The following is a 25,157-nucleotide window of genomic DNA, read 5'->3' as shown; positions in this document are numbered from 1 at the left end:
ATAATATTTTCTCATCTGTCTTTAATTTTTGTCAGTTTGATTACTATGTGTCTTGGTGTGTTCCTACTTGAGTTTATCCTCCCTGGGATTCTCTGTGCTTCCTGGACTTGGTTGATTATTTCCTTTCCCATGTTAGGAAAGTTTTCAGCTATTATCTCTTCAAATATTTTCTCAGGTCCTTTCTCTCTCTCTTCTCCTTCTGGGACACCTATAATGTGAATGTTGGTATGTTTAAAGTTGACCCAGAGGTCTATTAGACTGTCTTTGTTTCTTCTTATTCTGTTTTCTATATTCTGTTCTATGTTAGTGATTTCTACCATTCTGTCCTCCACGTCATTTATCCATTCTTCAGGCTCAGTTATTCTGCTATTGATTCCTTCTAGTGTATTATTCATCTCTGCTGCTAAGTCAACTTCAGTCGTGTCCAACTCTGCGACCCCATAGATGGCAGCCCACCAGGCTCCTCTGTCCCTGGGATTCTCTGGGCAAGAACAATGGAGTGGGCTGCCATTTCTTTCTCCAAGGCATGCATGCATGCTAAGTTGCTTCAGTTGTGTCCAACTCTGTGCGACCCTATGGACAGCAGCCCACCAGGCTCCTCTGTCCACAAGTTTCTCCAGGCAAGAATATTGGAGTGGGTTGACCCTTTCCAGGCCTGTGGCCACGGCTGAGTTTTCCAAATTTGCTGGCATACTGAGTGCAGCATTTTCACAGCATCATCTTTTAGGCTTGAAATAGCTTAACTGGAATTCCATCACCTCCACTAGCTTTGTTCTTAGTGAAGCTTCCTAAGGTCCACATGACTTCACATTCCAGGATGTCTGGCTTTAGGTGAGTGGTCACACCATCGTGATTATCTGGGTCATGAAGATCTTTTTTGTACAGTTCTTCTGTGTATTCTTGCCACCTCTTCTTAATATCTTCTGCTTCTGTCAGGTCCATACCATTTCTGTTCTTTATTGTGCCCATCTTTGCATGAAATGTTCCCTTGATATCTCTAATTTTCTTGAAAAGATCTCTAGTCTTTCCCATTCTGTTGTTTTTCTATTTCTTTGCACTAATAACTGAGGAAGGTTTCCTTGTCTCTCTTTCCTGTTCTTTGGAACTCTGCATTCAAATGGGTATATCTTTTCTTTTCTCCTTTGTCTTTTGCTTCTCTTCTTTTCAAAGCTATTTGTAAGGCCTCCTCAGACAGCCATTTTGCTTTCTTGCATTTCTTTTTCTTGGGGATGGTCCTGCTTCCTGTCTCCTGTACAATGTCACGAACCTCCATGCATAGTTCATCAGGCACTCTGTCTACCGTATCTAGTCCCTTAAATCTATTTCTCACTTCCACTGTATAATCGTTAGGGATTTGATTTAGCTCATATCTGAATGGTCTAGTGATTTTCACTACTTTGTTCAATTTAAGTCTGAATTTGGCAATAAGGAGTTTATAATCTGAGCCACAGTCAGCTCCTGGTCTTGTTTTTGTTGACTGTATAGAGCTTCTCCATCTTTGGCTGCAAAGAATATAATCAATCTGATTTCCATCTTGACCATCTGGTGGTGTCCATGTGTAGTCTTCTCTTGTGTTGCAGGAAGAGGGTGTTTGCTATGACCAGTGCATTCTCTTGGCAACTCTATTAGCCTTTGCCCTGCTTCATTCTGTACTCCAAGGCCAAATTTGCCTGTTACTCCAGGTGTTTCTTGACTTCCAACTTTTGCATTACAGTCCCCTATAATGAAAAGAACATCTTTTTTGGTTTTGAGTTCTAGAAGGTCTTGTAGATCTTCAAAAAACTGTTAAACTTCAGTTTCTTCAGCATTACTGATTGGGGCATAGACTTGGATTAGTGTGATATTGAATGGTTTGCCTTGGAAACAGAGATCATTCTGTCGTTTTTGAGATTGCATCCAAGGACTGCATTTCGGACTCTTTTGTTGACTATGATGGCTACTCCACTTCTTCTAAGGGATTCTTGCCTACAATAATAGGTATATTGGTCATCTAAGTTAAATTCACCCATTCCAGTCCATTTTAGTTCGCTGATTCCTAAAATATCGACCTTCACTCTTGCCATCTTCTGTTTGTCCATTCCAATTTGCCATGATTCATGGACCTGACATTCCAGGTTCCTATGCAATATTGCTCTTTACAGCATCAGACCTTGCTTCTATCACCAGTCACATCCACAACTGGGTGTTGTTTTTGCTTTGGCTCCACCTCTTCATTCTTTTTGGAGTTATTTCTCCACTGATCTCCAGTAGCATATTGGGCACCTACCAACCTTGGGAGTTCCTCTTTCACTGTCTTATCTTTTTGCCTTTTCATACTGTTCATGGGGTTCTCAAGGCAAGAATACTGAAGTGATTTGCCACTCCCTTCTCCAGTGGACCACGTTTTGTCAGAACCCTCCACCATGACCCATCCATCTTGGGTGGTCCAACAGGGCATGGCTCATAGTTTCACTGAGTTAGACAAGGCTGTGGTCCATGTGATTAGATCGATAAGTTGGAATAAGGCAAAACCAAAGTGAGTCTGAGCTGAACCCACAGTGCCCACAGTAGGTCCAGAGACCTTCCTGTTAATAGAAATATTGAAGGACTTCCTGAGTAAGTAGATTGGCTGATGCTCACAGTTGGGTGAGGGTACTGACAGCTGAGGAAAATGCTCTTACTATCACTCTTTCTGTGTGTATTTTTGTCATTTTTCTTTTTTGTTTCATTCTATTGTTTCTCTTTTATAATTGTTCCTTTAATATTTATTATTTTACTTACTTTTTTATGCTTTTAATTCTAAATAAATTTACTTATTTTATTTTTTCCTATTTATTAAGTACTTTTTCATTACATTGCATCTTGCACATGTTTTAGATTTTGTATTTTTGCTATTCAACTTTCTAGTGTTTGTTTTCATTTATGGGTTTGTTCATTGGTTTGATTGCTCTCCTCTCCTTTGGTTCTTCTTTTTATTCTTTCTTTTTTCTCTTTTCTTTTTGTGAACGTATGTTCGTGGGTTTCTCTGTGTGTTTTTGTTTGTTTAGCTTTGCTTTTACTATTTGTCTTGGGGTTTTATCTGTCCTTTTTGGTTTGTATGTTTGTTCAATTTTTTTTCTTCTTCTTTCTTCCTCTTTCTCTTCCATACTATGTGGCTTGTGGAGTCTTCATGCTCCAGCCAAGTGTTGTACCTGAACCTCTGAGGTGGAAGACCTGAGTCCAGGATTTGATCATTAGATCACTCCCAACTTCATGGAATATTCATTGGCAAGAGCTCTCTCAGAGGCCTCCATCTCAACACCAAGACCTGGCTCCACTCAAAGTCCAGCAAGCTACAGTGCTAGATGCCTCACACCAAATAACTAGCAAAACAGGAGCACAAACTCACCCATTAGACAAGCTTCCCAAAGCAATACTAAACTCACAAACACCCCAAAACACACCGCTGCACATAGCACTGCCCTAAGAGAGACAAGATCCAGCTCTACCCATCAGAACACAGACACCAGTCCCCCCTCATCAAGAAGCCTTCACAAGACACGAGGCCAACCCCACACACTTACGGTAGACTCTACAAGTAAAGGGAACTGTGGCCTTGCAGTCTGCAGAAAAGAGACCACAAACACAATAAATTAAACAAAATGAGAAAGAAAAACATGCAGCAGATGAAGGAAAATGGTGAAAACCCACAAGACCAAACAAATAAAGAGGACAGAGACAGTATACCTGAAAAAGAATCCAGAGTAATGATAGTAAAGATGATGTAAAATCTCAGAAATGAAATGGAGGCACAGATAAATAGAATGAAGGCACGAATTCAGAGGATATTTAACAAGGACAAAGAAGTAAAGAATATACAATCAGCAATAAACCACACAATAACTGAAATTAAAAATACTCTAGAGGGAACCAATAGCAGAGTAACTGAGGCAGATGAATAAATAAGTCAGCTGGAAGATAAAATGGTGGAAATAACAGAAGCAGAGCGGAATAAAGAAAAAAAGAATGAAAAGTAATGAGTCTCAGAGACACCTGGGACAACATTAAGTGCACCAATATTCAAATCATAAGGGTCCCAGAAGAAGAGAAACAGAAAGAATATGAGAAAATACTTAAGATTTTAGTGAAAAATTTCCATAACATGGTAAAGCCACTAGAGTTGAGGAAGCCCAGAGAGGTTTACAGGATAAACCCAAAGAGACACACATGAAGACACATATTAAGCAAACTAACAAAAATTAAACACAAAGAACAAATGTTAAAAGTAGCAAGGAAAAAGCAACAAATAACATAAAAGGGAATCCTCATAAGGTTGACAGCTGAGCTTTTAGCAGAAATTCTGCAGGCCAGAAAGAAGTGATAGGATATACTGAAAGTGATGAAAGGAAAAAAAAACTACACCCAAGATTACTCTACCCAACAAGGATCTCATTCAGATTGGAAGGAGCAATCAAACCTTTACATACAAGCAAAAGTTAAGAGAATTCAATGCCACCAAACAAGGTTTACAACAAAGGCTAAAGGAACTTCTCTAGACAGGAAACACAGCAGAAACACAAGATAAAGAAAAGACTTTTTTTAAAAACCCAAACAATAAAGTAAATGTTTATATGATCATACATGACTGAGCAACTAAAAACATCATACATATAAATAATTACTTTAAATGTAAATGGATAAAATATTCCAACCAAAAGACACAGACTGGCTGAATGGATACTAAAATAAGACTCATATATGTGCTGTTTACAAGGCACCCACTTCAGACCTAGGGACACATACAGACTCTAAATGAGTGACTGGAAAAAAGATATTCCATGCAAATGGAAATCCAAAGAAAGCATGAGTAGCAATACTCATATCAGATAAAATAGACTTTACAATAAATACCATTGAGAAACACAGGGAAGGATACTACATAATGATCAAAGACCAATCCAAGATGTAGATATAACAATTATAAACATATGCACCCGACAAAAGAGTACATCAAAATGTAAGGCAAATACTAACAACTGTAAAAGGGGAAACTGACAGTAACATAAGAATAGTGTCCTCATACCAAAGGACAGATCATTCAGAGAGAAAATAAGGAAATGCAAGCCTTAAATGATACATTGGACCAGATGAACCTAATCAATATCTACAAGGCATTCCACCCAAAAGAAGTAGGATGCACTTTATCTCAAGTGTACATGGAACATTCTCTAAGACAGATCACATTTGGTGTCACAAGTCAAGGCTTGGTAAATTTAAGAAAATTGAAATGGTATCAGGCAGTTTTTTGTACCACAAATGCTATGTGACTGTATATCAGTTCTAGGAGAAAATTTGTTAAAAACACAAACAAATGGAGGCTAAACAATACACTTCTAAAATACCAAGAGGTCACTGAAGAAATTAAAAAGGAAATAAAAAATATCTTGAACAAATTACAATGAAAAAACAAATACCCAAAACCTATGGGACACAGCAAAAGCAGTGTTGGAGGGAAGTTCCTAGCAATAGAAATCTACCTTAAGAAATGAGAAAAATATCAAATAAACAATCTAACCTTACACCTAGAGCAACTAGAAAAAGAAAAACAAAATTCCCAAAGGTAGTAAAAGGAAAGAAATATAAAGATCAAAGCAGAAATAAATAAAAAAGAAAACAATAGGAAAGATTAATAAAACCAAAAACTATTTCTTTGAGAAGATAAACAAATTTGAGAAACTATTAACCAGACTCATCAAAAAAAAAGGATAAAACTCAAATCATTAAAATTATAAATGAAAAATAAGTTATAGTAGATGATGCAGAAATGCAAAAGATCATTAGAGTATTATGTGCAACTAAATGCCAATAAAATGGACAGCATTGAAGCAATGGACAAATTTTTAGAAAAGTATAAACTTCCAAGACTGAACAAGAAAGAAATAGAAAAAATGAACCAATCAATCACAAGCACTGAAATAAAAACTGTGATCAAAAGTCTTCCAAAAGCCTAGGGCCAGATGGCTTCACAGGTGGTTTCTATCATATTTTTAGAGACGAGCTCACATCTATCCTGCTCAAACTCTTCCAAAAAATTTTAGATGAAGGAAAACTCTCAAACTCATGAGGTCACTATCACCCTGATAACAGAACCATACAAAGATATCACACACACACATGCACACAAAGAAAATTACAGGCCAACATCACTGAAGAACATAGATGAAAAAATGCTCAACAAAATCCTAGCAAGCAGAACACATATAATATGATCAAGTGAGGTTCATCCTAGGGATGCAAGGATTCTTCAGTATACACAAATCAATCAATGTGATGATGCATATTAACAAATTGAAACTTAAAAACAATATGACCATCTCAATAAGTTCAGAGAAACCTTTTGACAAAATTCAACACCATTTTATGATAAAATACTCTCCAGAAAAAGGGCATAGAAGGAAACTACCTCAACATAATATAGGCCATATATGGAAAACCCACAGCAAACCTTATTCTCAATGATGAAAAACTGAAAGAATTTCCTTTTAAATCAGGAACAAGATAAGGATGCTCACTGTCACCACTGTTACTCAGTATAGTTTTGGAACTCATAACCATAGCAATCAGTGAAGAAAGAGAAATAAAAGGAACACAGATTATAATAGAAGAATTAAAACTCTGTTTGCAGATGACAGGATACTATACATAGAAAACCCTAAAAATGCCATGAGAAAATCACTAGAGCTAATCAATGAATAAAGTCACAAGATACAAAATTAATACACAGAAATCACTTGCATTCCTATACACTAACAATGAAAAATCAGAAAAAAGAAATTAAGGAAATATTCCCATTCACCATTTCAACAAAAAGAATAAAATACCTAGGAATATATCTACCTAAAGAGACAAAAGACCTGTATGCAGAAAACTATAAAATATTGGTGAAGAAATCAAAGACAACACAAACAGATGGAGACATACATGATGTTCTTGGATTGGAACAATCAATATTGTGAAAATAATAGTACCCAATGCAATCCTTAGATTCAATGCAATATATATTAAATCAACAGCATTTTTCATAAAACCAGAACAAAAAATTTTACAATTTCTATGGAAAAACAAAGACCCTGAATAACCAAAGCAATCTTGAGAAACAAAAATGGACCTGGAGGAATTAACCTACCTAACTTCAGACTATACTACAAGCTACAGTCATAAAAACAATATGGTAGTGGTACAACAACAGAAATATAGACCAATAGGCAGAACACTTGATATAAATCAAGCAAAATGCTCTATGACCCACCTCCTACAGTAATAGAAATTAAAACAAGAGTAAACAAGTGGGACCTGATTAAACTCAAAAGCTTTTGCACAGCAAAGTATAAGCAAGGTGAAAAGACAACCCTCAGAATGGGAGAAAATAATAGCAAATGAAACAACTGACAAAGGATTAATTTCTAAAATATACAAGCAGCTCATACAACTCAATACCAGAAAAACAAACAACCCAATTAAAAAGTGCGGAAAAGACCTAAACTGACATTTCTCCAGAGAAGACATACAGATGGCTAACAAACACATGAAAAGATGCTCAACATCACTCATTAGTAGAGAAATGCAAATCAAAACTACAATGACTTCACACTGCTCAGAATGGCCATCATCAAAAAGTCTACAAACAATAAATGCTGGAGAAGGTGTTGAGAAACAGGAATGCTCTTGCACTGTTGATGGGAATGTAAACTAATACAGCCACTATGAAAGATGGCATGGAGATTCCTTGAAAAACTAGGAATAAAACGACCATATGACCCAGCAATCCCACTCCTAGGCATATACCCTGAAGAAACCAAAATTGAAAGAGACACATGTATCCCATTGTTCATTGCAGCACTATTTACAATAGCTAAGCAACCTAGATGTCCACTGACAGATGAATGGATAAAGAAGTTGTGGTACATATACACAATGGAATATTACTCAGTCATAAAAAGGAACACATTTGAGTTAGTTTTGATGAGGTGGATGAACCCAGAGCCTATTTTATGCAGAGTGAAGTGGGTCAGAAAGAGAAAGATAAACATTGTATTCTAACACATATATATGGAATCTAGAAAAATGGTACTGAAGATTTTATTTACAGGGCAAAAATGGAAAAAAACAGACATAAGGATTAGACTTATGGATGTGGGGAGAGGGTGAGCTATATGGAAAGAGAAACGTGGAAACTTATGTTACCATATGTAAAATAGATAGCCAATGGGAATTTGCTGTATGTCTCAGGAAACTCAAACAGGGGCTCTGTATCAACCTAGAGGGGTGGGATGGGGAGAGAAATGGGAGGGAGTTTCAAAAGGAAGGGGATATATGTATACCTATGGCTAATTCACGTTGAGGTTTGACAGAAAACAGCAAAATTCTGTAAAGCAATTATCCTTAATAAAAAATAAATAATTTTTTTAAAAAAGAATATAGACTAATAGAATAAGATAGAAACTTGAGAGATAAGCTTTTGCACTTATGGGGATCTTACCCCTGACATAGGAGGCAAGAATATACAAAGGAAAAAAGACAGCCTCTTCAATAATTGGTGCCTGGAAAACTGGACAGCTACATGTAAAAGAATGAAAGTAGAACACTTCCTAACACCATACACAAAAGCAAATTCAAAATGGATTAAAGACTTAAATGTAGGGCCAGAAACTATAAAACCCTTAAGAGAAAAATATAGGCAGACCACTGCAGAAGATACATAGCAAGAACCTCTTTGAACCCACGTCCCAGAGTAATAGAAATAAAAACAAAATAAATAAATGGGGCCTAATTAAACTTAAAGGCTTTTGCACAGAAAATGAAACTATAACCAAGATAAAGCAACAGCCCTCAGAATGGGAGAAAATAATTGCAAATGAAGCAACTGACAAAGGATTCATCTCCAAAATACATAACCAGCTCATGTAGCTCAAATCAAATAAATGAACAACCCAGTCAAAAAGTAGGAAAAAGACCTAAACAGATATTACTCCAAAGAAGATATACAGATGGCTAACAAACTCATGAAAAGATGTTCAACGTTGCTCATTATTAGAGAAATGCAAATCAAAACGACAATGAGGTTTCACCTCACACCAATCAGAGTGGCCATCATCAAAAAAAATCTACAAACAATAAATGCTGGAGAAGATGTGAAGGAAAAGGAACCCTCTTACACTGTTGGTGGGAATGTAAATTGATATAGCCACTATAGAGAATAGTATGGAGATTCTTTAGAAAACTAGGAATAAATCTATTATATGACCCAGAAATCCCACTTTCTGGGCATATACCCTGAGAAAACCACAATTCAAAAAGACACATGGACCCCAGTGTTCATTACAGCACTATTTCCATTAGCCAGGTCATGGAAGCAACCTAGATGTCCACTGATGAATGGATAAAGAAGTTGTGGTACATACATATTATGGAATATTGTTTTTGTTGTTTGGTTGCAAAGTAGCATCTGACTCTTGCAGCCCCATGGACTATAGCCTGCCAGGCTCCTCGGTCCGGAGGATTTCCCAGGCAAAAATACAAGAGTGGGTTGCCATCTGTTTCTCCAGAGGATCTCCTTGACCCAGGGATTGAACCTGCGTTTCCTCCATTGGCAGTCAGAATCTCTACCACTGAACCACCAAGGAAGCCCCAAATGGAATATTACTCAAGCCATAAAATGAACAAATTTCAGTCTGTTATACAGAGTGAAGTAAGTTAGAAAAGCAAATATCATATATTAATGCATATATATGGAATCTAGAAAAATGATACTGGTGAGCCTATTTAGAGGGAATAAATGGAGACACAGATGTACAGAAGGAACTTGTAGACACAGCAGGAGCAAGAGAGAGGATAATGAATGGAGAAAGTAGCATTGACATATATACTACCATGCGTAAAATAAATAACTAGTGGGAAGCTTCTATATAACACAGATAGCCCAGCACAGGGAACTCTACTCTATATTCCATATTAACCTATATGGGAAAAGAATCTAAAACAGAGTGAATTTATGCATATGTATAATTTATTCACTTTGCTGTATGCCTGAAACTAATACAGCATTGTACATCAACTATACTCCAATAAAAATTTTTAAATCACATAAAATATTTCAAAATTAATCAAGAAAGTGAAAGCCTTCTACTATGAAAACTATAAAACATAAATTAAAGAGAACCTAAATAAGTAGAAAACAGCTTGTGTTTAAATATTTGAACACTTTATATTGTTCAAATAGCAATACTTTTCATAATAAAGACAGATTCAATTCAATTCCTAAAATTAAATTAATAAATCTTCCAGTCCATGAACATAAGTTATCTTTCTACTTATTTGTGTCTTAAAATTTTTTCAGCAATATTTTATTGCTGAAATATTATTGAAATATTATTTCAATGTATGATTGTTTTGCCTCCTTGGTTATATTTATTCCAAAGTATTTTACTTTTATGCTAAAAATTGTTTCATTAATTTCCTGTTTGGATTGTTCATTTTTAGTGTATTTTCAAAATTTCCAAAATTTCAACTTATATTTGTTGATTTTTTAATCCTTCAACTTTGCTGAATTAATTTATTAGCTCTAGCAGTTTTTTTTGTGGGTCTTCAGAATTTTTTATTTTTAAAATCATTTTGTCTGCAAACAGAAATAATTCTACTTTTCCAATTTGGATGTACTTTATTTCTTTTTCTTTCGCAGTTGCTCTGGCTAAAACTTCCAATATGTGTCAAATAGAAGGGTGAAAGTGGGCATCCTTGTTTTATTTCAGATCCTAGGAAAAAGTTTCAGTCTTTTGCCATTGAGAGTAATGTTAGCTGTGAGTTTTTAATAAATTCTCTTTATTGTATTGAGAATATTTCTTTCTATTCCTAGTGTTTTGAGTATTTTTATCATGAAAGGCTGCTGCTGCTGCTAAGTCGCTTCAGTCATGTCCAACTCTATGCGACCCCATAGACGGCAGCCCACCAGGCTCCCCCATCCCTGGGGTTCTCCAGGCAAGAACACTGGAGTGGGTTGCCATTTCCTTCTCCAATGCATGGAAGTGAAAAGTGAAAGTGAAGTTGCTCAGTCGAGTCTGACTCCCAGCGACCCCATGGACTGCAGCCCACCAGGCTCCTCCGTCCATGGGATTTTCCAGGCAAGAGTACTGGAATGGGGTGCCATTGCCTTCTCCGAAAGGCTTCTGGGTGTTATCAAATGTTTTTTCTGCTTGAGTTGAGATGATCACATGCGCTTTTCCTTCAGCTTATTAATGGCATAGTATTACATATTTTGTTTTTCATATATTGAACCATCCTTGTACTTTAGGAACAAAACTCACCTGGTCTTGGTGTGTGTAATCCTTTTACTGTGCTGTTGAGTTCAGTTTGCCACTATTCTGTTGAGAATTTTTGTATCATATATTCATAAGAAATATTGATATGTAGTTTTTTTGTAGTGTCTTTGTCTGGCTTTGGTATCAGGACAGTGTTGGCCTCATGGAATGAGTTACAAACTGTTCCCATCTCTTCAAAGGTTTGTAAGAGTTTCACGGTGATTGATGTTAAATCTTCCTTGAACATTTGATGGAATTCACCAGTTAAGTCATCTTGTCCTGAGCCTTTTTTTATTGAGAGGTTTTTTAAAAATTACTGACTCAGTCTCTTTGCTAGTTATAGATCTATTCTCCTCAGATTTTTAATTTCTTCATGATTCGTTTCTGATAGATGCATTTTGTCTACTTTTTTCATTAGAACTCTCAGGATATTAATCACTCATTTTATAATCTTTAATGTGATAATTCCAATACCTGTGACTAGTTCTGGCAATCTCTTTGTTCCTCAGACATTGTCTCCTTTTGCCTTTAGCAAATAGTTTTCGGCTGAAAGTCAGAGATTGTATAGGGTAACAGGTAGTGAAGTAAATAGGTTTTTTAGTGTGTGGGTTTATGTTAATCTGACTAAGAGGTGGACTATTTCCTTATTTCTTATATAAGCACCAGAGGCTTTGTATTACTGTAATGGGCTTATTTTCCCTCGCTCTGTTTCTCTGTGGCTCCCCTTTCTTCTGATCTTTAGTGAGTCTTTGCCTCATAGCTCTTTTAGTTTTAATCCACAGTTCTTATTACTGAGGCTTTTTAGTGTGGAGATAGGTTTAGTTGGAAGTGGGAGAATGTGCCCTTATCTTCTGAGCTTCTAATCAGTCTCAATCTTTTGTAGACCTGTGATGCCAGGGTGGGGTAAAGCCTTCTGAAATGTTAGTTCCTTCTGGCTCACCATTTCTGGTTTTTATTTTGGAATCCTCTTCTGGTTAACTATCCCTTTTTTTCTGTCTTTCTATCTGTCTATGTTTTTCTTAAGTGAGACAGAAAGGCTGGAAATGTCTGGGATTGGGTAGAATTCCCTTCTTTCAGCTTGGAAAAGGCTTCAAAATATTCCCCCTAGGGGGAGATATCCCCCCTTTACATAGGCCTGTTAGGGAGAAGGATATGGAAGGTTTCACAATGGCTATTCTCTCTTTGCCAGGCCCATGAGGGGACGTTTGTCCCCACCCTGAAAATATAGAATGGTCTCTGGAAGAAAGCCATGAATGTATGGGCACCCCATTTACTGCCAAACCCCTTATACCTGCCTCCTCAGTCATAGCAGTTTATCAAAATTACTCCCTAAATGCTCCTACCAGTTCTTCATAATCTTGAAGCTTCTGCTCCAGGTCTCAATTGCCTCATTCTCTGGATGTACCTGTGTCTCCAGGCTTCAGAGAGATTATTTGCTCTGTGATGTCATTCTTTGACAGGTCAAGAAAATCATGGATTTTCAGTTTGTCCACCTTTTTCTTGTAAGGAGGAAAATGACAAATTCCAAGGCCTTACACATAATAACAAAAGAACCAACCTCTCCCCTTCCAGAGATGAAGGCATGTAGTATGTTGGTATGAGCATGAAGCTCAGGCCATTAACAACACCAGGACCTTAAGATAGTTCGGCACTGGGATGGGGATATGGAAGCAGGATTCACTGGTCATTTAAAAAAAAATGCATCTTTTCCTTGTTAAGTTTCATTTTCATAGTTTTGAAGAGGACTTTCAGAGAGAACATTTAGGCAAAAAAGAAGTGCAATATTGTTTGTAACAGCTAAAATGGGAAATTAACTTGAGTATCCATCAGCAGCAGAGTGTCTAAATTACTTGCCGCCTGTAGGAGACTGCTGTGCAAGCTGTTCAAGAGAGTGGAGAACCTGCATGCTGCTGATGCCTGCTAAGCCCAAGGAAGATGTCTATGATACAGTGTGCAGTGAAAAAAAAAAAAAAGGTGCAAGTCATGTGTATTTATGTCATGGGCACAGAAAGGGTCTGAGGACACATCCAATTTCAAGAAGGACAGGGAAGCTAAGGCTCTGCACTTGGCATTGTTTGGATTGCTTGTGGTGAATGGAAATTGATTTTGAATCAAAACAACAGGGGTAAGAGAGGAATTAGAAGAAACTTAGTTTTCATTGTTCTGTATTCGGTGTATCAGTCCTCACTTCATATAAATAAGCAAGTAAACAATAAAATGAAGAGCCAGGAAATGTAAGAAGTACCCCCAATGTAGTTTGCAGGGTCGTCCCCAACCTGTGCTGGCCTTCACCCCCTTTTCCATTCTAGCACCTTCTGCTCACTTCCCCGCCCTCCTGGTCCACCCAGCCACCCCACTGTCAGGCTCAGCTGCAAGGCTGCCTGGATCCCTTACAGCAGCTCCCATTTTCAAACTCAACCTCAGAAGGTTGGAAGGGCAGAAGCACAGTGCCCAGGCGCCAGGGTGAATATCAGTTCCCCCACCACTGTGTGACTCCGGGACAGCTGTGAGCTGGGGACAACTGGACTTTCTTCTCAGGATGTTACTTTACATGGGAAAAACTTTCTATAACTTCCACAGCCATGTGTGAATAGAAGGACAGGAAATTGACCAGAGTTCTGAAAGTGCCCCACACAGAACTCTTCCACAGTCATCACTGGGTTAGACACCTGTCCCAGGAGCTGACTCCCAAAGTTCCCCTCTTCCTAGCAGTGGGTCACCTCAAGGACACACTTGAGACCTGTGGAGCCCGGTCAGACTGGCACTGCCTGTATCCCTCTTGCTGGGAAAGGCAGCCTGAGGAGTGGGGTACAGAAAGGGAGATGGGCTGAGGGAACCTTGGCTCACAAAACACGAGAGGAAGACCACATGGCCTCCTTCACTCTCCCAGCAAGATGTCTCGCAGACCACTGCTGAGTCTGCTACTCAGATTGCTGAAGGATAATCTCTGCGGTGCCAGCATTGCTTAAGATCCTCCACAGATTGAGAGCCACTGGGCAGGTAGGTGTGGCCCAGGTCTTTATATCTGCTTCCCTGCTGTTGGGTCACTGTACATCCTCTTTGCCATGGCCTCTGAGTCCTGGGACCACCTTGGTTCATACTCTTCCCAGTACTTCTGGGCTGGGCTGGTTCTTCCACATCTCCACGTGTCACTGTGTCATATCAAGGAAGTCTTCATCAGAAGTTCAACCAAGTTAAACCCAACTCCGTTGCTCTCTAGACCCCAGGCCCACAGGCAGCAAGAAATCAGAAAACCATGCACAACTTTTTGGTATTTCATTCTTGCAGCAGTATTTACTGGGTACTCGCTCTGCTCAGGTGCAGTACAAAGTAACAGGGAGGTGTACTTCTGGCACCCAGAGGCCCCAGACATCTGTATCCTGAAAGAAGGAAGGAGTTTAGGCCTTGAGAGGGGTGTTTGCAGTGGGGGCTGCTAAGAACTGGACCCCACTTGCTGGCTGAGGATGATGTGGGCAAGTCACATCCACACCATGGCCTTGGTTTCCATGTAAGAAACCAGGAAAGCAGCTGACATGCACCACCTGCTCATGTCAAGGCCCCTAAAGCTGTCACTTGTGACAGTCCTAGGACGAAGGGTCAAGTGTGGCTTCCCAGGAATGCTGGCCCTGGCCTTCCGTGTGTCCTGTCTCAATGGGCCTGGTCAGGAGCTTTGTCATGCCCCTTTGAGCCTCCCATTTGCTGCCTTCATCCTCCCATAGCAGGCCCCAGGGAACAGTTATTAATGAGAGCTGCAGAGCATGTTCCAGCCTGAAAACAAGGCCTCGGACAATCAGGAGTGGCCCCAGCCTGTGGTCAGACTACATCTCTCTGTCTGGAATCCCTCCCTCATCACTGGGCCCATGGCACCTCTTCAAGAAACAGGTAGCGGGCTCTGCGGGAAGCCTCAGGCCAGGGGCCCTGACATTCTGCAACAGGAACAGCTCCATAGCTACCTGTAGCACACTCCCCCCCTCACCTCTACGAAACAGGGCACCTCAGGCAGGATCTAATCACAGAAGACCCCGTCAAGGAGCTTGCTGTTGGTCTGCTGCCCTGAGGCTGGCCAGACAGACACCTGCCCTTCCTGCCCCACCTTTCCTTTTGTGATTCTGAATGTTTGGTGCTGTGCAAATGTTGTGATTTTTTTTGAGGGGTTGGGGGATACAGCTTCATTCAAAAGTGAGCCTTCCTGAAAGAGGAAGCTAGGATGCTGGCAGCACAGAAGGTGGAAATGGCAGTGTGGAGGATCAGACAGCTTCTTCCCCAAGAGCATCTTGCCACCCACAGATCAGTTAGAGTGCACAAGTGAGGGGAAACCATTGTTTGTATGGGGTGTTTTGTGACAGGGAACACCCACTGTTCAGGGTCTCCAGGGTCTGGCCAGCCCTGGCAAGGTTGCACAGGAATGCATGGCATCTGCTGGTTCAAGGCTCTTGCTAAGATGGCTGGTCCTGATTCTGATTCCCTTAGCCCTTCAGGGCCCTTCAGCCCTTCAGCCATACGTTATGGCTGCTCATTCTGGAGGTGGGGTGAGAATACACTACTGAGCTAACCCCTAGTCTCAAGCTTCTACCCAAGTCTCGGATTCCTCATTCACATTTACTACTCTCAATTCTTGTGCAGACTTATCAGCACAATATGTGCCCTTTACAATATGTACTATTTCCATCCCCAAAACATCCCCAGGTCTGTTTAGACACCTGGGTTTAGACTGTTCATTTGTGTGTGTGTGAGGAAATCAGTGAGGAACATTTTTGAGAGTGCAGGCAGCTTTGCAGTTGTCCTTGGCCCTGGGCTTCCCAGGACCTCTTCTGGCAGAGCTGTTGGGTTTAGGCACAGATGCCTCCATGTTAAAATGCCCCACTCTTCCTGTCTGAATACTGACACTCCCTTCCCCCCAATACAGTCCTCACATCAAGAACAAAGGATGGAGATTTGGGTCTTAGACTCTCCTAAATGTATCCCAAGGATGCAAAACTGTTCCAAAGCTGGGGTTCTGTCATGCTGTCCTGGTAGCCCCTACTTCCTGCTGGTTGCAGAGGATCCCTTGTGATCCGAAAAGCTGCAGTGGTTTTCTGGGCACTTGCAGAGGTGGGGCCCCTCTCACTAGCTGTTGGAAGTGAGGGCCAGAATTCCTGGCAAGTGATCCCAGGCAGAGGCACACTACAAGTCCAGCTGGCCCCTCTGTGCAGCCTGCTCCATTGCCCTTGAGTTGAGCTGCAGGGGCCGGTCCTCCACAGAGACATGGGCCTGGACATTCAGCATGGTGGGCTCCTCCCTGAGCTGACTCAGATCCAGAATGCTTCCTGGGCATCTCTGGTCCTGTGGGATGTGGAGTGGGTTGGCCAGGGAGGGCAGGCCACAGATGGCAGCCAGGTTAGGGAAGCCATTAGGCTGTTCCTGTTGCAGAATGTCAGGGCCCCTGGCCTGAGGCTTCCCGCAGAGCCCACTACCTGTGTTTTGTCTTGGGGGATGAGCAGCAGGGGACTGGCAGTCTGGGTTGATCTGTAGGGCTTCCACCTGGGCCACACAGCCTGTCAGGGTGAGTTTTGAATCCATGGTGCTTCCCCCAGGACCTGGCCTCCAGGGACCTTGGAAACACCCAAGGTTCCTAGGCAGCCTGGGCTCCTGGGAGCCAGGCCAGACAGATGGGTGTGGGACTTTGTTCTTCCTGAATGTGTTGGATCCCATGGCGGCTGCAGACCCTACAGGGGAGAATGAGCCTTCAGGGTGGCCTTGTGTCCCTCGTTCCCCAGAAACTGGCACACACTCCAGAGAGGGGTCACAGGATGAAGACTTGGTCTCCTGCTTGGCCCTGGCTAGGACCTTGCTCACTCCAGCAAGCAGGCCCTTGGGACCTGAACATGCCCACAGCTCCTTCCTGCTGGGTATAGAGCTCACAGAGATTCTACCTGCATCTAAAGCCTGGGGCCCCCTGCCATCCAGTTTCACTGGACCTAGGCCCATCTTCTCAGAGCCAGCTCCTGGTTTCTCCACCAGTCCTCCTGAGGGAGTTGCCGGCTCTCTGAGAGCTGAGGCAGGCAAGGCACGGAGCTCCGGGCCCCGGCGGAGCCAGTTGATAATGCCCATGGTGATGGCCAGCTCGGTGTCACAGAGCTTCAGCAGGCACTCTTTGCCCCTCCAAGAGCTCTGTAAGAAGCCCTGGCTGAGTAGGTCTGGGCCTGGAACAGGAGCCAGGTTCTCCTCTGCACCAACATGGAAGCTGCACATGGACAATGGGGCTCCCGGTGCCGGCCCCGATGGACTCTCGGACACGCACAAGTCGTCATCCAGGCTCGGACTCCCAGGGCCCTCAGCGGGGTCATAGAAGAGCTCATAGAGGGCGTCTCCACTGTAGCTGTCCCGGGGGAAGGCGGCTGTGGGTGTGCCTGGGCTCGGGGCCTCCTTCTTGTCCTCCTCGAGGCCTGGTGAGAAGGAGTCATAGTAGCCCTCGTCGCTCGTGGACACAGACTCCGGCCGCTCACTCTTGGGGGTCCCTGTGTCTGTGGAGCTGGCTTTGGAGCTGCTGTGGGGATCCCTGCATGGGCACAGAGGGAGCTCAGCCAGCCTAGCTGCATCTGGCCTGGGCTGGTCTGTGTCTGATGCCTGGGGCCCTCCCAGCCACGGGCCTAGCAGGGCATGCTGCTGCTGCCTCACTGAGTGATTCACATGGTCCCAGAACTTGGCAAAGTCAGACATTTCATTCTGAGCAGGCGATGCCAGCTGCTCTATGCTGCCTTGGAAGGGGCCCCTGAAAGTCTTGCTGTCAGAAGCCTGTGATCTCTGGGCAGGGCTCGCCAGGCCCTCGTTCAGCTCCAGGGATGGCACTGAGCTCTCATCTGCAAAGATCTCCCCACAGCCTGTGAGTGAGTCAAAACTCTTCAGTGAGGCCACGTCCTCACACAGGGCCCTGCAGAGGTCAAAGGAAGAGTCGGGCAGGAACTCACTGTCAGACAGGTCCTGGCACTGGCCATCCAGGCCCAGTTCCTCGCCCAAGGGGAGGAAGGCTATGCCTCGCTGCCCTCCAGTCTCTGATGGGCCCTCGGGAGAAGACAAGCCCTCCCCCTTGGTTGAGGGCAAATTCTCAGTCTTGTTTCTGCGGATGTGGAATAGGTTACGAAAGCACTTCTTGGGTCGTTTCAGGGAAATCCTCTTCCTTGGGATACTCTTGGCCACAGCTGGTACGAAGGGCATCTGGGGCACAAAGTGGCGGTAGTCAATCATGCGCTGGCTGCTGGAGGTCCCTGGGAAACTTGCGCTGCCCACCAGCTGCCCTGTAGCTGTGGCTGCCCTGTCAGCCCTGGGCACACTGTCATGATTCTTGCTCTTCCGAACCAGTTTGAAGGTGGCGCCACAGAGAGCTGCAGGCCCTCCATTGGTGTCTGGCTGGGCTTCCCGATCAGAGCATCTGTTGTATCCTTGGGTGCTGGGACTGACCTGGGGGCCCCTCTCACTGTGGGGCAGCTGCTGCCCTCCCAGTGAGATTGCATCCTCTGTGGTCAGGGCAGTCGCTGCTGGGTCTGGAGGTTTCTCATGGTCAGTCTGCAGGCTAGATTTGATGAAGGTCTTTCCTCTCTTCAGCTCCATGCTGCAGTGTCACCGCTGCTATGGGGGAAAGCAGGAGACACTCAATATCTAGGATGGAGGCTTGTGGTTCTAGAAAACCTGACCCCATACCCTGCCCCCTGCCCCACTCACACAGGCATGGGAGCTGAGCTCTGACATCTGAGCTTGGATCCTCTGTGGAGGCAAGGGGAGGGGGAGATAGGAACAGTCCCACCCCCACACTTACTGCTCCAGCCTTTGTAGATAACTGATACTCAGAGAAGTTAAGTCACATGCTTAAAGGCACAGAGTTGGAGCCAAAATGAGAGCAGACAGGGTCTGATGTTCGTGTACTGTGATCTTGTGACTCACTAAAGAATCCTTTCAAAGCTTGTCTGGGCAAGTTAGCCTACCACATCCAGGCCTTATTGGATATACCAATAGCACCATATCCTTAGGGTATCACGGCCCTTCTGAGTGGATGAAGCAGAGAAGTCAATAAGTAAGTTGCTTCCTTCATGTAAGCAACAAAGCTGAAAGGAAATCTGCTTCCAGGGCTGGGTGCCATGGGTCATCAGTGGAAGGGGAAGACCCATGGCCCTTCAGGATTGCTTTACCCATCAGGCAAGCAAGGCACAACTAAGCATTTCATGATGCACACAGAGCTTGAGCAGAAGAAGAGAGACAGCAATGTGGCAGAAAGCAAAAGAGAGGAGACAAGCATGAGACCAGGAATAGACAGACTGGCCATACACAGCTCGTCATGTGCTGGAGGATCAGGCAGGTGTTGTCTTTTGTGCATATCCTAACTGACAGGCATTGCTACCTGGAGTGCCATCCAGAGAAAGTTTCTGATGCCCAGTCTGAGCTCAATGGGAAAGAATGCTGGAATTGCTTATTGATGTCTTCCCTGGACTTGAGAGTGGGGAAGTGGTAAGAGTGTTAACAAGTTGATCATTGTTGGCACAGTTGGGGGGTCTGGCCTTACCCTGAGTCAATAAAGAGCTATAGAAGTCTTCTGAGGGAGCAGGTGGAAGCAATGGCATGATGAATTTGGTGGTCTGAGACCATTTATCTGATGTCTGAGTGGAGGATGGACTAAACCATGAGAGAGGTTCTGAACAGAGGGGACTCACAAGAGGCAGTAAAATGGACCAGATGTAAGGAGATAAGGTCTAGATGGAGGCTGTAACTATAAGCAAAATAAAGAGAGTAAAGCCTTACGAGCTTTCAAAGGAAGAAACATCAGGATTCAGCAACTGAAGAAAGACAAACAGTCTAGAAACCTGAGGCCTGAATACATGCCATTAGGGGGATAAACACTGAGGCCTGGATGCAAGCCGTTAGGGGGATCAAAAAAGAGGGAAAGCTGAAGTGGAGAGGATGAGAAGTGAATGAAGGCAAGGAAGTGACCTGTGAAAAGAGCTGGTTTGGGGGAGAGAAGCAGTGGTCTAGTTTAAATGTATTACCTTTGGGGTGAGTTTGGAAACCCATGAGAACACATGAAAAGAAGGCAGTACTGTGTCCGTAATCAAAGGATGTCACCATCATCAGTGATTGCAGCACTCCAGGAGGAGCCAGTGAGCCCTGAGGAAAGTCAGGATGTGAAAACACAGGATACTTGCCCCAGATAGCATATCAAAGGAATGATTTCAGTGAGCCCAGACTCTTGCATCTTCCCATACCTAGAAAAGCACCAAATTCCTTAACCTGGGATATCTGGTTTTCTTTCATTAACAATAATCATTTGACACTAATACTACCTGCCCCTTGTTGCAAATCCTCTATATAGCCTGGTTCCCACTCTCGATTCCTTGGAGCAGTTCTCTAATGGTTACTTGAGATGCTGCCTCCTGGGCTTGAAGTCCTAAAAATTTCCACTGAATAAAAGGTAACTCTTTAAAAAAAAAAAAACTAAAAGAAGGCAGGGGTGAAGAGCACCCCCTTAAGCCAATCCCTCCATCCTGGTTTACTGGACCTCACAGGTATCCAGCTCTCAGGCTCCATCTGTCTCACTGTCTCCACATGTCCTTGGCAGTGAGGGACTGCCAGTTGGTCTTCTGGCAGTTTGACCAGGGAGAGAGTATAGAGCTTGGGCTGATTTCTTTGGTTCTCCATAGGGAGCACCTAGATTCACTCTCCCTTAGTCCACAATCTGTAAGGAAGGAATAGAGCAGGTGTGCAAGCAAGTGACTCTGTCAGTATGCATGCCTTTCACACCCACTGCCAAAGAGGCTTACCAGCCCCCTCCAGAGAGTCTCAGAAATGCTTTAACATGAGGCCTGGGAAGTGAGTGGAGAGGCTTCCTCCCAGCCCAACTGGCAACATTAAAACCAAAGAGAATGAGAAGAGGTGGCAAAGGTGGCACTGCACAGGCTCACAGGGGCAAATGTCACCACCTCCATCCCACTCCCACCCCTTAACAATGCTTCCTCCCCAGTAGAGGAACACCTGGGACTTTTGACCAGAGGAGAGCAGAAGGAGCAGGCACCATGCAAGGGAAAGTTGCAGAACCCAGGCTTGGCTCTGGGTGTAGCCCAGTTCTTTGTGGCAGGACCCTAGACAGTGGGTCAGCTGTCTTTCTGCCTCCTATTGGGTAGCATGTAGCATGTTCCCAAGCCTTTCCCAACCCGTACCTGCAGACCCCATTCTTACTTCTCCCAATCCTTTGTAGCCCAGCCCTGATGGGTTTTGGGGCACACAGCATAGTGGTAACCAGGCAGAATGCTTAGCCCATAAGCTTATAAGGGACATACTGCTGTAACCCCATTTAACAAAGGAGAATTTAACATCCAGAAAAATCAATGGATTGGCCCTCACACAGGTGGCAACAGAGCTAGGATTTGAACCCAAGACTGTCTGATACTAAACCTGTGTTCTTAACTGTGATAGACATTATATGAAACAACTCAATTTCTCCTTTATGGGAAATCTAAAGATTGAATAATAAATATGTTTTGTAAGAAATTTTGGAAAGTAAAATGAAAATGAAGATTAAAAGCAAAAGTATAGCTCATGCAAACTTAGAAAAATTGTAACTGAAGGTAGTATAATTTCTATGGCAAGAAATTTTGGAGATATTTATTATGATTATGTAGTTACTTTTCTTATGTTTTAGAAAAATCTTTTTCTTACTGTACTCTCAAAAATAACTTCAACCAGGCATGATAAAGATTATTTCACTGAAATTCAGTGTGTGTTCAGTCCATTCAGTTTCCATGTTAAAATGTTTTACCAGATCCTGACTCTTTGGAAATCTGCAGTCCATATGTGACATGGGTGGGAACTCCCTAAGTGGTCAAAGGATCCACTACCCAACTGGAGTCAGGCTGAGCGGTCATCTTTCTTGATAATTTTCAGGGGCACAGTGGGATTTATCTAGACACCCAGGTGCTGGCACTCTCATTTCCTGAGGGCAGAGGCCATATGTGTCCAGGTTCTCAGTTTTAAAAACGCACGTTCTGCTTTGTTGTCTTGTGGCTAAACACCCTCTTAGAGGGGGACCTGATAGATACTCTCCCATTATTTGCCAGCCATGAAGACCAATTTTTAGTTTTAACAGATCACTCTAGTTGTGAATAAGATTGTAAAGTAGAGGCAAAAGGGCAGAGAGGTCAGTTAGGAGCCAGTGGAGGGTCCAGTGGAAAGAAAGTGGTGGCAGAGACTTCCCACATGTGAAAGCTTCCCCTTGAAGCATCTTACACAGAGCATGCACATGCATGTGAACTTGTTGCAAATTGAGAAAATGAAGTAATTTCATTTGCTGCTTTTCTACATTATGACTAACTAGCTCAACTGCCTGGAATTTTCTTTTCTTTTTGGTAAGGTAATTCTACGCTTTTCTTTCATTTTTGAACATGAAAATGATTGCGTATTTCATGGGGCAAAATAAAAACATTGGAGTTACACATATGCAACAGAAACAGTTTGGAAATACAAAAATTTTGGCTAATAGTTTTGTTATTTACCCTGATTTCCCCTGCCCCACCCCCCAATATCCAGGAGATCACAAACATGAAACACAAAGGGGTGAGTGGTGATAAGAGTAGGGGCTTCTGAGGCGAGCCCCACCCAGGGACATCTTGGACATTGGGGTGGAGAGGATATAGGTGGAGCAGTAGTTTTTCTCTGTAATAGGCTACCTTGTCGAAGCCAAAACCTTCCATATGGATGGAGTGAAGGCCATTGTGGGGAGGGACAGTCTCTGTGTTCTGGGGTGGGTGTGAGATTGGGGATAAAGCAGAAACTGCACTGTTTTGAACATTACCAATTCACTCAACCCTCATGTTGGGGAGACAAAGGGACCTTTGGGGACCGAAGGTCCTGGTCCACTTTCTATAAGGGAATGTCTGGATATTCCTGGCCTGCCCAGTGGAGAGAAGATGGGCCTCCGGTCTTACTCGTCCGTTCCCAAGACCCCATCCTCGAAAAGGTTTCCCCTTTCCCTAGCTCAGACTGATCATCTCTCCCGGACACCACATCATCTTCGCTGGGCACCAGGGAGTGGACAGAGTGCAGACACTGGTTCCTCCACTCAGCCCGCCCATTGCACGAAAATCGCACAAAAATTCCCCAATCACTCCCTTCCCCCACTCCACGCACGCCTACATCCTCGGGGCTTTGGCGACTTACCGCTGAGGCCGGGAGTGTCGCGGTATGCGGTCTTGGCAGGTCTGGGAGCCGCGCCCGATACAGAGCTGCGCGATCAGCACCACGGTCAGTTCCCGGCGCCTGGCGCCCACTCAGGACCCGGGGGAGGCGGAGGGCCCGAGTCCTTCCTTCGGCGCTGGAGGCGCTGGGCAGCCGTTCCAGGAAACGCGCCCGCAAGGGTTAACCGCGAGAGAGCAACTAGGCCGGGGCGGGGCAGAGGTGGGCCGGGAGCCTGTCCGCCGCCACCCAGTAGTCGGAGAGGTGACGCGCGCGGGGCCGAATGGGGGCTGCTCTAGCAATACCTCCGTCTCGCTTTGTTCGTGTTTATTCTGATATCAGCCTCGGTGCTTCTCTAACTCCCCGCAGGGCTGTGATTTTGCATCCCTGAGGCCCAGCCTCTTGTGCACCCCAGACTGACAGTCATCCAATCATGACTGTCGCCCTCGACCATATACTGTATTCCACAGCCACGGTCAGAACTCCTTAGAGTGCGCAGGTGTGGGTACCCCTAACCCCCACAGCCCGCAGCGCCTGGCAAGTTTAACCCCAGCCATCTCGGAAGGGCCTAGCCACGAGTCCTACCCAGTGTTCAGAGAGGATTTGGAAGAAGGGGAAGGCCAGTCTCGAGATGTGGGGCACTCTTCCCGGAATCTTCCTTATGGAGTACATTTCTTGGGCCCCGATTAGATTATTAATGAGAAGTAAGGAGATGCTTCCCTTTCAGGTAGTCACAGCGTGGGGTTGCTAGTACTGTGGGCCACCGAAGTCTTGCAAGAGGGGCGGAAGTGTTTTGAGGACTCTCTCCCCACTGAGCGGAGGGCAGAGGGTTTGCACACCGGATGTAGGAATAAAATATGGATTAAGCAATTCTGGGATGGCTCAGAGAGAAGTGCCAGGAGCATGTGTGAGGGGCGCAGCACGGGGCTGGTGGGGCAGGATGCGGGATGTGATGAGGGGACTGATCCCAAGCAGCACAGAAGAGTGCAGGAGGGGAGCTCTGGGAGGAAGAGCTCTGGGATGAAGGAGTCTTCAGCCAAGGGTTGAGCTGAGTCCCCGGAGAGGTCAGGGATTCGTGGATGATGAAGGCCTTTCCTTTCTTTGAGCATGGTGGACTCCCTCCCTGTTCCTATTTCAAAAAAAAAAACCTGAATACTACCTTTGGTCTGTGCTGAATTTGTCATAGGGCAGCAGCCTTCTTTAATTTAACTTCAGTCACCTTGAGATTGTCCCACCCCAGTCACCCCATTCAAGAGCTCCACCACACGCCCCTCCTTCAGTGAGGGTCACCAACCACCTTTGGGTGAGGCCCCTTCTTACATTTCTTGGAGTTGAACCATTTTTCTACCCAGTAACTGACTCACTGTTATCCCAGAAGTCCCCCTCCACTCATGTTGATAGTATAGTCCTGAACTTCCCAACAGTTTCTGGCCTTCAGAGGTCCCTGAATCAGTTTACACCCTATTAGGTAAAAACAAAGGTGGATCTGTGCCTTATCACCAAATAACCTTGAATCATGTGTCGGATCCCCTAGGCTCCACAGTCCTCACCAGTTAAAGTTAATAAACATTTGTTATTGTTGAGTTGCTAAGCTGTGTCCCACTCTGCAACCCCATGAACTGCAGCACACCAGATTCCTCTGTCCTCCACTCT

At 43.8% G+C, this 25,157-nt stretch overlaps 1 protein-coding gene across 1 annotated transcript; it reads right to left on the bottom strand.

Annotated features, from left to right (window-relative positions):
* Positions 1–13,284: 13,284 nt before the first annotated feature.
* On the bottom strand, positions 13,285–24,213 carry AMER3 (APC membrane recruitment protein 3). The gene is made up of 2 exons (XM_061431624.1): positions 23,490–24,213; positions 13,285–18,917 (listed from the first exon to the last, which is right to left on the bottom strand). The coding sequence occupies exon 2, from the start codon at positions 18,897–18,899 to the stop codon at positions 16,476–16,478; it is 2,424 nt and encodes an 807-aa protein (XP_061287608.1). The 5' UTR covers positions 18,900–18,917; positions 23,490–24,213; the 3' UTR covers positions 13,285–16,475.
* Between the last annotated feature and the right edge of the window lie 944 nt (positions 24,214–25,157).

This window comes from Bos javanicus, chromosome 2 (assembly GCF_032452875.1).
Source record: "Bos javanicus breed banteng chromosome 2, ARS-OSU_banteng_1.0, whole genome shotgun sequence".
Lineage (NCBI taxonomy): Eukaryota > Metazoa > Chordata > Mammalia > Artiodactyla > Bovidae > Bos > Bos javanicus.
This window is presented reverse-complemented; position numbering and strand designations above follow the sequence as displayed.

Coding starts and splice junctions, on each gene's coding strand:
- AMER3 (XM_061431624.1), bottom strand. CDS start 18,899: ATGGAGCTGAAGAGAGGAAAGACCTTCATCAAATCTAGCCTGCAGACT.